This window comes from Morone saxatilis, unplaced genomic scaffold, assembly GCF_004916995.1.
Source record: "Morone saxatilis isolate NCDOM2014 unplaced genomic scaffold, NCSU_SB_2.0 Contig7, whole genome shotgun sequence".
Lineage (NCBI taxonomy): Eukaryota > Metazoa > Chordata > Actinopteri > Moronidae > Morone > Morone saxatilis.
Genome location: NW_023340246.1, coordinates 20,835,329 through 20,849,056, shown reverse-complemented (window position 1 = coordinate 20,849,056; position 13,728 = coordinate 20,835,329). Strand labels below are relative to the sequence as shown.

Below are 13,728 nucleotides of genomic sequence, written 5' to 3'. Positions count from 1 at the left end.
TTCGACCCTAAAGTGCCTTTATAATTGGAGTATTCTCTGATCCAAGAATGGGAGCCCTTCTCTCGTTCTTTTTTTATTTTCCTCGCAGCAACCGATACAGTCACAGTCATTCGGAGGCTTCAGACTCCGTACAGCCTGTCAGAAGATGTTTCATATGAGCTACAACAAATTGGAAGACTTTGGAAGTGTTTGTGAATTGGTCATGACTCACACGACTCTGCAACTCTATCAAAAATATTATGGGCCCAAAAAAAGAAGAAGATATTTCTGTTCCATTTGGACCGTCTCTTGAACTTTGTTTTTTGTCTAACCCCCTTTCCTACCTTCTCAGGGAGTTCATCATAGACAGCCTGTCAGTGGAGAGGAATCATGTGCTGGTTCGGGTCAGTGTGGTGGGAGGTCCGTCTGAGAGGAAGCTTCCTCCGCGAGCACTGCAAGAGGTCAGCTGTGCTCTGCTTTTCATTGTAACCCGGTTTCCACTTGGTACAATCTGTGGTTCCTCTCTCTACCTGCAGGGTCGATCGATTGGCAGCAAAATTAGGATTAGTAAAAACTTTTTTGGGATCGACAGGTGCCTGCGGGGAGAAGAGTTAACCTTCCACTCATATCTTAAAGATGTTTGATTTAAAAGAGAACTTATTCTAACTATTCTGATTATATATTAACTCCCCCTGCTCTTCCATAACTTTGTATGACTCACTCTTTATGGAGAGTTTTCTCACAGTGATTTTGATTATTATGCTCTAACTGTACGCTCATTTGTGCCCCATTTGCATAGAAATTACAAAATGTATGTGTAATACCTAATTTAAATATTAACAAAAGGCACCAGAGCACCAAGATACAGTTTGTTTTGCATTGGAGGAAGAGGTCCAGTCCACCCTTGCGGTTGTTTTTAGATATCGATGGTTTATTTTTGTCTTATTGGTGCAGGTTTGTGCGGCTGCAAAAGCCGCGTAATCCTTTCGTCTATTTGCCCGTCAGTCGTCACTGTGCACATGATCCAGCCCTCATCAATCCCTAACTATTCTGAGTTTGTGCTACTGGTCAGACGAAGAGTTCCACTGACTACCAACAGGACTAAAGTTGTTGTCTGATGCCGGCAGCCTTATTTACTCAGCGTGGTTTGGGACAGATATCAATTATTTAGGTGTTGTTTACGCTGAACGCAAAACAGGAAACTAATTTACGCTGAGGTCAAGGAAAGGATATGAAAGACATTTTTTAAAGGGGAGAGCGTAAATTAGTTTATTGAGTGCTTCCTTCATGTTTCACTGGTCTCTCTAATTCATCTCTCCTGTTACTTGAAGGAAGTATAGGGATCAGAAAGCTGTTAAATACATACTGATTTTTTTGTGTGAAGGTTACAAAACAAATGAAAAATGAATCCCCTCTTGAGTGAGGAATGAAAAGAGAAGCATTGTTGCCTGAAAACACAGTTTATTCCTAAAATGTCTGCCTGAATATTCACCAGCTACAAGGAGACCTAATGAATGCCACGATGGCTGTATTACGTTACTAATTTAAATATATTTCATTTGTCAATAGTTATTCTGTTAGATTTCAGTATGCAAAACTGGCTCCACAGACATGGTCATGTTTTTATAAAAACTGTTAAGTATGCACAAAAGAGCTCATTCACCAGGAGACATTATGACCAGAACTGTCATTGTGCCAAGTGTGTGCAACACTACAGATGCCACTGAACACACCAAGGTCATGTTCTTGTTTGTATTCTGCGACTTGGGGTGCTTACATGACATCAAAAAGAGTTCACTTACTACAATTACTCAGTTATTATACATGTTGTGTTTTCTTAGGCTGATTATGACAGCTTTTAGTCTAAATGTCTAGAGTAGATTGTTTTAAGCAAAAAACAAGATAAATTATGACGTATTTACTGTTGTCCACCTGAATTACAGTGGATAGAGAAACAGCATTTAGACCATAAAAGATATGAATTCTTAAGCTAAACGTTAAATGAGTAAATAAAATGTGGAATTTTGTGATTCTTGAGTATTTATTTTTGTTTTTAGGGGAAAAACAAGCAAAAGTTAAGTAACTCAGATCACATTGCATGCAGAATTATTAGCTACAGCAGTGAGTCCCAAAGCTGCATAAGGATTGTACGCAGTCCTCATCGCCTTACCAACATACAGGGCAGCACATCAGCTGAGTGGCAGCCTCAAATACCAGCAGGGATTATCCTGACAGAGGGCACAGACAGTTGGATAAAGAGGCCTGCTTTCTAAACCCCAATAACATTTAGAGCACATTATTTTGGCAAGCCACACGCTGAGCTATGACTCCAAAGTTATGGTCCTTCCAAACCGAGATATGACAAGCGTAATGAACATAACACTAAACAGCAGCGGGGTTACAAATAAAAGAAGTGAGAAGGGAAAAAACAAAAAAGATTGAGAGGAGGAAAGAATTGATGTGGTACAAATATAAACACAACTTGATAAACTGCTACCAGCAAACAGCAAACAATTGCTCAGTAATGAATCCATCTACAAGTCACTGTGTAACTGCACTACACTGCTCATAGTTTGAAATGTTTTTAATATGCAGTCATCAAGCATTGTCTTCAGACAGTTTTCAGTATATTAAATTACAAACAAATGCATAATGAGACATCAATAACCCAGCAAAGTCATAAACAGCTGCAGCAAACATCCTATTCAGAGCGGCGCAGAAATTAATCAATAGAAAATAATCCAAATAGGTTTAATCATGTTGTTTTGAAAGGGTCTAGCAGTCCTTTTCACTGCTGCTACAGCAGAGTCATTATAGTTTGGGATTTTTTAATTAGTTCCTAATTTTTATTTAATTTTTAATTTTTGTTTTTAATTCTGTTTAGTTTCCACAGTGAAATTTAATTTCAAATGTTTAATTTTAGTTAATTTTTTATTAGTTTCAGTATTAGTTTTTATTATTATAATATGGGATTGTATTACAAGACAAACACATTGACTAACAGTCATGTAGACATCGCAGTCCCAATAAACAGTTTTGCTGTGTTAACACATTTAATCAAATTAAAGACTAAACCTAAAGACAATTCCTGTATTATTTTAAGTTTGTTCAGTTGACAAAAATATCTTTTCAGATCTACTTTTAGTCAACTATAATAACCTTACAGCAGACCACACAAATCCATACATATTTACCTCCATGTCATCATATACTTAGAGTATATTAAAGGTATGTGATCAGTATGTTTGCATTATGTTTGTAATAATTGCATTAAGGTGTAATGAGGTGGTCAGATGGTCAGTTGAATGTATTCATCCACTCGTTCCAGGGAGAAGAACCGTACCCCTGGCCAATGTTTTCAAGCTACCCTCTACCGCACTGCTACACTTTGGAGCCATCGAAGGACCACGTTAACTCACCGGGTAAGAGGAACGTTGGTGAACTTATTAATATCAACTGCTGCATTATTGTGATTTTTTTTCACCAACAGTTTTTCCGCCCCATTGTACAGACTCTGATATCAGTGCATTTCTGGCATCATGTAAAGACTCAAAGGATGAGGAGAGCTGGATGGAGATCTGCCGGAGACAGTACTGCGACGTCATGACCTCCAAACCCAACATCCTAACTGGAAGAGGTAAGACACTGGTTCACTGGGTAGCTGCGGATTTGATTAAACTTCCGATTTCTATCAGTTACCAGCTAACTAGCTAACAATAAGCCATCACAGACATGGATGAATTGCATTTATAGACTGCAAGGCAAACATTTTTATCGTCTTCGTGGGCTTTAACTCACGGCACTCCCTCAAACATACATTTCAGCTCTCTCACCCACACAAATCAGGGATCAGATAAATACAGCAACAGCTCGGTGTGCCTTCTCTGTAACTGAATTTGTTGAGCTGGAGCTACTTTTCTCTCGCCTCAAGCAACAGGGAGAGTTACGGATAATTTCAGTGTAACTTCAGCTGCCATTACCACAGTGACTGTAGAATAGTCGCTACGTTCATCTTGGAGAGACCGATGCATTTACATCTTTTAAACAGCTGCTTATAATGTATCGGAAAGCACCTTTAGAGATATTTTTAGTATTTTAGAGAATAATGAGGACAAAAACTATATGATACAATCCAACTATACTGTGGATTCTGTATTCAACTACATTATCTGCTGATATTGTGCTGCAGGTGCACCACTGAGATCTAATATCCATGAAACTTTTAAAAACTCCTCATCACTGCCATTGACAGCCTCTGTGAAATGGCACCGACGCCTACTTCTCTCACGTAGGAGTAAATAGCTGTTTAAGGAGGACAAAAATACATTCAAATGAATGAGGGCTGACAATCTTGTCATTAATGCGTGCACTGTACAGTGATTGCTTCCTTTCATCAGCACACTGTTGAACTCCTGTGAAAGCATCCCCTCTCTGCTCTGTGGTGCTCATTTCAGGCTTTTCACTGGAACCATGATCAAGATTTATTATCTGTTAAGCTTCCCTCGGCTATAGAAGTGCTGTTTCATTTGGCGCATCATTAACCTTGCAAAACCTGGCATTCTACTTTTTAAGAAACATTCAGTGAAGGAAGTTGTAGCATTTATAGGCTTACATCTAAATTAACCTACTTCCTGGGCAATTTATTGAACATTTACTTATGTTTAGCTCTGCGTGTGAAGACGCTGTGATTGTCACTTGTGTCTTCGACAGCTGTAAGATGAAAATGATTAAGTATACTATCTGTTGATCAAAACACTCGTGATTAGAAGTGTTTGCATGTTCAATACCTCACTTTCTCGCCAGCTCATTGATTGCTTAATTGTCCTCCCTCCACAGCATGTCAATGAGATGCATTCAATAGCGGTATCTGAGTCACTGGATCGCATTTTGATCAGCGCTCATTGTGCTTTCTAATCCGGCAACAGCTTCTTTTTTTTTATATATATATACACAAGTATTCATTGCTTCATTGCATGTTAAGCAGTTGTGTGAACATGACTTCACTAACATCCCATTTCACTTAACACAATGTTGACTTTGAGATATCGGAGTAGAAAGAGGAGCTCTGTGAGAAGTCCTAAAGCTAACATAATCATAGCTATTCTTTGATGAGTCAATATAAAAATCCTTTTTATTTCAACAATACGCCCATTCTGTCATCGCATGTGAAAAATCCTTGCTTGCCATATGCTTGCTTGATATATGTTTTTTTTAACACAATTAATATTGTGATATTCTCCTGGTGCCACTTGAGAAAGATTCTTTTCAAGTACAGGATCAGATAAGATGACAAATATTCAGCTTTGGTGATCACATGTTAAATGTTGACTGGAGGAAAGCCAAACGCTGAGAAGAGAGCTTGTTAATGGTCAGTGACTAGCAGCTACACATGAATGAAAAAGCACATCAGAATACATAAAAAATAGATTTAATTTATTTCGTGCAGTTACTTAGCAAGTTGCAAGGACAAATTAAAATGTACTTGGATATTTATATCAATGAGGGTAGACTAAATATTAAAAAAACACTTAATATTTCTCATCCCAGTAACATTTTCAACACTTCTTTTTAACCTTCTTATTTCAGTAGGTTGCAACTGTGTGTATATAAATTACACCACCAGTAGGCTTTGCTGATGTTTACACACAATCCTTTTATATTTGTACTTTAAAATAAATATAAATGAGGTATTACATTCCTGTGCAAAAAATACATCTTCAAGAGCCACTGTGTAGAAAACATCATACATTTTACATGGCACTCAATACACACACGTATTAATGTTACAGTAATAAAGTGCATCTGCATCCATGTGGCACTTGTTAAGTAGAATTCTTACTAGTTTCTCTTTGATCTACTGTGGCTTGTACCTCATTTGTATGTCGCTTGGGGAAAAGAAACCCAAATTAATAAGTACATATGTAAAATTGTATATATGATAATGTTTGGTGTAAGATACAGTAGGATAGGTGAGACTCATCAGGAGGACACTGAATACTTTCTGTGATAATTGCAGCTAAATTAATGTAATGCAAAATGCAAATATTAGGTGAGGAAGTGAGAATACAGCTGCCAAGTTTGTAAGCTACTTTAAATAGTCGGTGCTGTCAGTAGCAGGAAAACAGTGTTACTCATTAAAGGAAACAATAAAGTTATATTTGGTTTAAAATGACTGAAAATATAGAAAAACATGCTCCTGTGGCACCGTGTTGTTTTAGAGTTGTATTGTCTGTATTACTTTTACAAGAGGCCTCATCACCCAGTGTTTACCTCTTATTTCCACAATTAGATCTTAAGTGACTGTGGGTGGTTTAGTGATACGTATGGCGCTGAAAGCAATGCTGCCAGGGTTTAGTCGGGGACAGTCGGGGGCAGTGAAGCCGTAAATGGGTACGAGCGGATGCATATTTGCAGATATTACTGTACACGTGTTTTTGCAACTGAGCCAGCCATGATCTTCTGTGTCAGACACTTTTCCATCCTTGATTTGCTGATTCATTTCTGAATCATCTATATGACTAATAAACCCTGTGGCCTGTTTTTTTTAATGCCAGTGAGTCAGTGATTGCCACATTAACCTCCAGACCACTTACAGTGTAACTGGCCTGCTTAATAGCATACATTACGGGATGTTATCCACATTTTATATATAAATATTTAAAGTAAAAGAGCTGATGTATTTGAATTTGTAAATTGCATTTTCTTTGAACTCAAAGTTTTCTTGTAGCTGTGCTCGCATGAATTTTATGTATGTGTCCGTTTTTTTTTCTCTCTTCAGTGCTGTCTGACCTTCTGGAGAAGGTTGTGGCCCATCTATCCAACTCTGCCACAGAGTGCTTCTTCTCTCCAGCTCAGTACAAAGGTCAGTGGGGAAGAGCAACACATTCTGTTTTCTTCCTGACAATTTAATCAAAGGGAAATAACTTAAGGGGTTTTGTGGAGTCAGCCAAATTCTGTCTACACGGGACATAAATCTAACTTCCAGAGAAGTAACATGCAGGCCCACCACCGACAAGGTTAGGTGTGGAGGTCTGGTGCGTGTGGCCACTGATTGACTCTGAAACTGGCTCTTTGGATGGAGATTTCAGCTACTGACAACCAGTACTAGTCCAAGACATAGGGTGATAGAAGTGGCCCAAAGTTATACAGTTTGGTTCACCACAAGGCCGTAAGCCAAAAATCTATGATTGATTGTGTGGTTGTAACATCTGGTCTGCACTCATACTGTATGTCTTGGTTGGTGTTGTCAGCTCAGCTCCTCTTGGAGAGTGTCTATGGGAGGGTGAACTGGGAATATCTAGCAGAAGCACCCAATCAAATGTATAATGATAGAGGGTGTCTGATGTTCTACAGGATCTAAAGGCCCTAACACACCAAACCGACATCAAAGAACTAACGGCGACTAAAGCCACGTTGTCTCTTGGCAATAAAGTCACACCAGAACACACCGCACCGACTATACTCACTGTATTTGAGTGATCAGGTGAGACGAAGTTGAAAATGAGACGATCTTTCCTCTCTTGACGAAGTTGTTTGCTGCTTTGTTCACTTTTTGCTCATCTACTCGTGCACTGATTCACTTAAACAGTTTATCAAAGTGATTTCTATCACTGAAGGCCTGCGCTGCTGATTCAGCATGCTCAGTCTGCCAGAGAAGCTGAAGTGCCAAGACGAGTGCCAAAGGTGCAGAACACACTGCAAAAACTAGGGCTACAAATGCCGGCCCAATACTGGACAACGGCCAACGGTCAGACAAGTGTGTTAGGGCCTTAAAGCCGTCTGAGAATGATTTCTGATATGGGGCAATATAAATATATTTGACTTAACATGACTTGACTGCAACGTCTTCTACTCTCACCTTCACAGTATGTTTTCCTACATCCCAACTGGGACTCCTTATTCAGCAGACGGATATCAGGATGTCCGATCAGGACTGCAGCTTTGGGGAAATAGTCTGAGTTCTTAGAAAATGGATGCAGGGCTTTAGCCAGCAAGGGGAACAGAACTGTTGACCTTGACTGGACTGTTTGTCGAGCTGTGGAAGAAACACTTTAAGAAAACCTCTGAACCCTCCTGACCTGCCAGACTGATACAAAGTTGGAAAACTCTGTTGAAGTATTTTTAATCTCTCTAGTGGAGGTCACTAAGATCAGCAGGTTAAACTTAACACTTAGCCTAGTTCTAATGAGTGATGATATTAAAATGGATAGCACCACACAAACTAGAGAGATGTTACTACATATTAACACCCAGTAGCGACTAGATGTAACTGTTGCTGATTTTAAATTATATAATGTAATGCCAATAAACCAGTAAGATTAGCATAATTGGATATTTCCCGTTCCCACTCCATTCATGCTGATGTAAATACAACCAATATCTACAAATTATATATCTTTTGTGCTGCTAAAACTGTAATTTTTGGAAGTAGCTTGTGAGGGTGACATCCTGTCTGATTGATTGCTCTTCATTGGACAGTGATACAGATGTTCAAACCTAGAAACACAATCCAGAGTTTTCTTGAGATGTTCCAAATATTGTTGAGCTGTCTTTGTTGACACATGTCTTCGATGGCGATAAAAAAAAATGTGGAGAAATTCCTTCTTATTTCCAGAGCAGTTTTTGACCCCAGGTTAAAACGAGTTATGTCTCCCATATCAAACATGTGAATGATTTCATTAGGTTTGTTTGGTAGCCAGTGGGCTAAACATCCTGATCAGACTGATTACAGCTAAAAAGAAAAGCTGCTCATTAGTGAAAATATCCAGAAAATCTTCCAAACTGTAAAATTTCCTACAGGTAATGAAGTTGCCAATTGCATATTACTTCCTATTTATATATATATTTGCAGTTAAAACAGGCCATGCTAGCATTGTGTTCTTCACCCACATCTCTTTATAACAATAAAAAGCAGTATTCCTCCGTATAACTTCTAACATAAAGCAGTAAGTCTCCTCCCAAGTGTTTCCAAGTTAAAATTAAATAGTTCTTTATGTTTAATCAAGTCTAACATGATGCCTGCCATGTTAGTTTAAATAATCACAGTCATAGCATTGATGAAGTTGTGTCAGCACTGTATGTTTTAAATCAATTCATGACTGGAAATAATGAAAATTACATTTGAATTGAACGAACGGGGCTATATGACTCTGCTCAAATAATGTTTTGATGTCTGCGCAATCACCTGGCACTGATTAGTAATATGATTATAATTATGCTTTAAGCCCTTGAGGTGATGAACCTCAGATCAGTCAAGTACAGTTTTAATGTATTTGTAGAACAGAACGGAAAGAGGTTCACAGCCACTCAAAGTACAGCAAGCGGCACAAGCAGAGAAAAAGGTTGAACGCTTTGATGATTGTAGATAAAATGAGCAAATTGGTGTCATCTGGTCAGTTGTTTCTCCCAGACTCAGTGACTTTATTAACACTTTTATATACTGTAGGAGGTAGTTAGTATTATGACTGTTTAATTAGTATTGCAACTTAATTTATTGACTTAAAAGTAGGAGGAGAGTTGCAATATAAATTATAAATGTAAGTTCTCTGTGCTCAGATCACACGAGCCAGCTACTATTAGTCTTACTGTAAGTATTGTCTCCATATGTTTCCTAAAAGTTGCACCTTCCTCAGCAGTAAAAACCATCCAGCAATTACAATGCTACTCAATCACATTAAATTAGACTAATTTTTACACTTCAATTGATGTTTATGCAAATGCTATGCCAATAGCAATAGCTTGTTTCCTGTATGATGGCAATATAACCGTTAAATATATGTTTGTTACACTTAAGTGTCAAATGTCAATGCACATTCATACCAGATGTAGTAATATTATATTTTTACTTACGGATTTGCCATATTGAACAAAAGATTAGAGTTAGATTCTATTTTGTCTCAGGCAAAACATTACTCACACACATTAATCACAGAGTAGTCTTTTAACCATAATCATTGTTTTACATTAGATCTAATCTCCCTAATACGTATTGTAGTTACATATGAGTCTATTATACTGTAGGCAGCAGTGGAATTCAAGCCATTAAATGGAGAAAAGTGGGCGTTCAAAACGGAGACAACATTAACAGTATATTATCTATAAGACTGCACCATTTATTCCACAGAACTTTCTATAGTTTTGATGTGGTGGCTGATGAGAGGATGAGCTGGAAGTGATGAGTAAGTGCTTTACATAAGAAAAAAAAATTATATGAGGGCAAGATGTAAAAGACAAGTCAATATAAACCCTGTATTGGATTTAAAATAGAAGATGAACTTAAGGTAAATAGAATAAAATCGAATAAACGGAGGAATAAAACGTTCCAAATTTAATCCAGTATAAAGTGAGGCAAACGGAAAAAGTTTTAAACCCCAGTTTGAAAGAACTGTGACTTGGAGCCGACCTCAAGTTGTCTGAAAGTTTGTTCTGAATATGGGGAACACGGTGAAATAATCTAAATCTGTTAACTGTCAGAGATTATTCTACATTGTTAGAAACAGGGGGGAAACAGGGGCTCAGATATGATTTTTTAAAATGTGGCTAATATCAGATTCCAGTGTGAACAGGTCATGATCAAAGAACAGTAACACATCATACAACATCACACGCGGCAGCCCGTCGTAGGGAAGTAAACGTGGAGTCCAATAAAGACAATGTGTGACCATGTGCAAGGACTCGGATGAGGAGAAAGAGTTTTAAATTCTGGCTTTTTGTGGAGCAATGTCTGATACTTCTGCTACTTCTGCACGGAGGTCTGTGTGAATGCAGAGTCTGAGCAGACTCACACCAGTTACGATCCAACCCCTTTAGGTTTTGCTTCTACAGAAATGTCACCCGAGGTTCTTACGAGTTCTCACACCTCACTGTCCCTCCATCGCAGCTGATTAACTGCCGTCGTCGCAGAATCATGCCGAATGTTGAAATAGAGCGACGTAAAAGCGTCATATAAAAGATGGTCGCCGCTGCCACCTTGCTTTTGTGACGTCATTTGGAGCCAGAGTCTCCACAGTAGTGCTTGGGATTGGCTCCGGTATCAAGGTCCAGTCGATACGCCTGGCCGACTCAATCACGAGCAGGGCTCCGCTGTCAATCATGATGAGAAACTCTCTTTTTATAGCTTCAAATAACTCGATAAAACTGAACTAAACTGAAAGAAATACCTATAATAACAGAAACCATCTTTGGGAAACATTTATTTGACATCTACTTTGATTTTTTTGCAATATAGCAGCTTATTACTGCATGTCAGCCACTAGGGGGGCGATCGAGATGTTTTGGCCTCACTTTTGGAGAGCTGTCATGCTGTCCATCTTTATATATGTCGATGTTTGGACCACATATGGAAGTGGCTGAAATCAGAATCGGACAAGAGCAGATTCCCTGTGATTCGTGCTTTACACACAAACAAAGATTTGGGACCACACAGTACTATCTCATGATGTATATCCATATTTTCTTATTACAATAACATTAACATAATCCAGTCCTAGTTGGAGCTACCTGCTGTGTCGCACAAGGCAGAAGTATTGTTGCAGTGGTTTCCTGTGGTTTAATGAGCTAATTTAGAATAATAGAAAGCACTCACACTATGTACGAGTTGTCTTTGAAATTTAAATGGAATACTGCAAACTTTCCGGTATGTTTGGCTGCAGGATTCAATGCCTGAGAAATACAGGTTTTTCTTTTAAATAGTGTTTAGAATTTGATAGGCTTTATGTCCCGGAGCTACTGACGAAGAGCAGATCATTTGTGAGAGTGAAGGGATTCAGCAGGATCAGCTGCTAAGAATTAGTCGACAGTCAGTTATAACAAACAGCAGATAATAAAAGGCACTCTAAATAATGAATAATAGTGATTAAAAAGAGTACGTGGAATGTGTTCAGTGTGCTTTTATTTCTCATATATTTCTCAGTAAGGAGGAGAGGCTCGACTGCTAGCCTCTTTCCACTGAAGACTGATCTATTTCCCCACAGAGTGTTTGATGTCTTTTATCAGTGCTGTCTCTGTCAGTCCATCAGCACAGAGGCATGTCTCCTCCGAGGCCACGCTGATCAAGAATCTTAATTCTGAGCGTTTGTTTTGATGATTTATTTATCTAAGTTCTCTCACACACTTCAAAGTTGTTGATTTTTCCACTTAATGACATTATTTTTCATTTTTTTTACTCGCTTCATTTTCCGAAGTCAGTCACACTCATTTACACAGTTTTATTAACATCAAACGGTTATAGGACCGATGGCTCCCACATTTTACACATTAGATTGGTAGGAATGTCTGGTCTTTGATAGCAGAGATATCAGCCCCCACCTTGTTGTCTTTGTTTGGGGATTAAATGGCGTTAAGAACGGGCGCTAACAAATGTACGACCCTTACTTCAAGGGCACGCCTTAAGTGAAACTGGAGATACAGCGAATAACACAGATACAGTATGCAAGACTCAACTCCTGTCTTTACAGGAGAGCAGAGAAGTCTTTGAATGTTCAGCTCTCAGTAGCTTCTAACTGAATCTCTGTGGTTTAACGTTTCTCTCCTGTGTCTGTTTGTATTTTCAGATTTCTGCTTTATTTTGCTGTTTCATGTTCACTTTCAGCTGCATAGGAGTCGTGTTAAGTTGTGGAGAATTTATAGGAAGTTAAATGTGTTGCAGCTCTCTGTCTGTAAAGACACACCTTTCATGCAGGTAACCCTGTTGTTGAAATAAAAATGGACGTCCCGAGTAACGTTATATGTTACGTTCACAATATACTAAAGGTGTGTAGTGAGGTGCTGATCACTGTTAGTGGACTTGAGATGCGGCCAAAACGTCATCAGTTAAATAAAAGAGAAATATAATTTACTGTTATTTTGTTCTGTGTTTCTAAGAGTGGAGCAAACTCGTAACGAGTAGTCCTGTCTGATCAGTCGGTGTTTGGTCAGACGTCTTGGCAGCACGTCCTTCAGTCAGTACACTTGCATAGCAGCTGTAATACTTAAAATGGTTTTGCAGCTGCTGCTCCAGCATCAAACCAAGAATCGCCTCTGAAATTGCCATATTAGCCTACGTTTCTACATCTATTCATTGCGTTTAAAATGAAGGTTTTCTGGTGTCCTTTCTATTTCACACACACACACACACACACACACACTGCTGTTCCATTTCCAGCTCTAATATTCCTCCCACCAAATAGCTTCTGAGGAGGCCAGACAGCTGTCATTGCTCTTGTTGAATTCAGCAATCTGCCAGTTACATGTGTGTATAAGAGTGTGTGTGTGTGAGTGTGTGTGTGTGTGTGTGTAGCAGGCGAACGGGTGGTAGGCACCCTTTCAGTGTTTGATTGACACTGACTACAGTCTCAGCCACTCTGCCCTACTTGAGTGCTCCCATTGTATGGAGAGAGCGGACTCATTTGCCAAGTATTAACCTCTGTCAGTTCCCTGTTCTGACTTGTATCTCCTCGTCGTTCATGGCCTTGTCTCCTGAAGTCAGCTGTCCGGCCATCTCATTTATTTCAGCTGCCTGTTGAAATTGGGTGGCTGGAAACAAAGAAAGAGCACCTTTTTACGCCACTGTTACATCTTAATAGGTCAGACGGAGAACCACGCTTTCAGTCCTCGTCCTTCTCACCACGTCCTGCGTTTGGTTTAAAACCTTCTCTTCTGCGCTTCAGCCAGCCAAAGAGCCTGAGTCAGTTCAATTCAGTTCTACTTAATTGTCAGTATACTGTGCTTGCATACAAGGAATCATATAGCTGTCCTACCAAAATAGTTCAA

At 38.9% G+C, this 13,728-nt stretch overlaps 1 protein-coding gene across 2 annotated transcripts in view; it reads left to right on the top strand.

The window, feature by feature from the left end:
- The window catches only part of tbc1d32 (TBC1 domain family, member 32), a 71,033-nt gene that overhangs the window by 33,420 nt on the left and 23,885 nt on the right, over positions 1-13,728 (top strand). For both annotated transcript variants that reach the window (XM_035679331.1, XM_035679330.1), the window contains exons 25-28: positions 332-440; positions 3,308-3,401; positions 3,491-3,616; positions 6,758-6,841. In XM_035679331.1, coding sequence (XP_035535224.1) covers positions 332-440; positions 3,308-3,401; positions 3,491-3,616; positions 6,758-6,841 — 413 coding nt within the window. The remainder of the gene's footprint in view (positions 1-331; positions 441-3,307; positions 3,402-3,490; positions 3,617-6,757; positions 6,842-13,728) is intronic.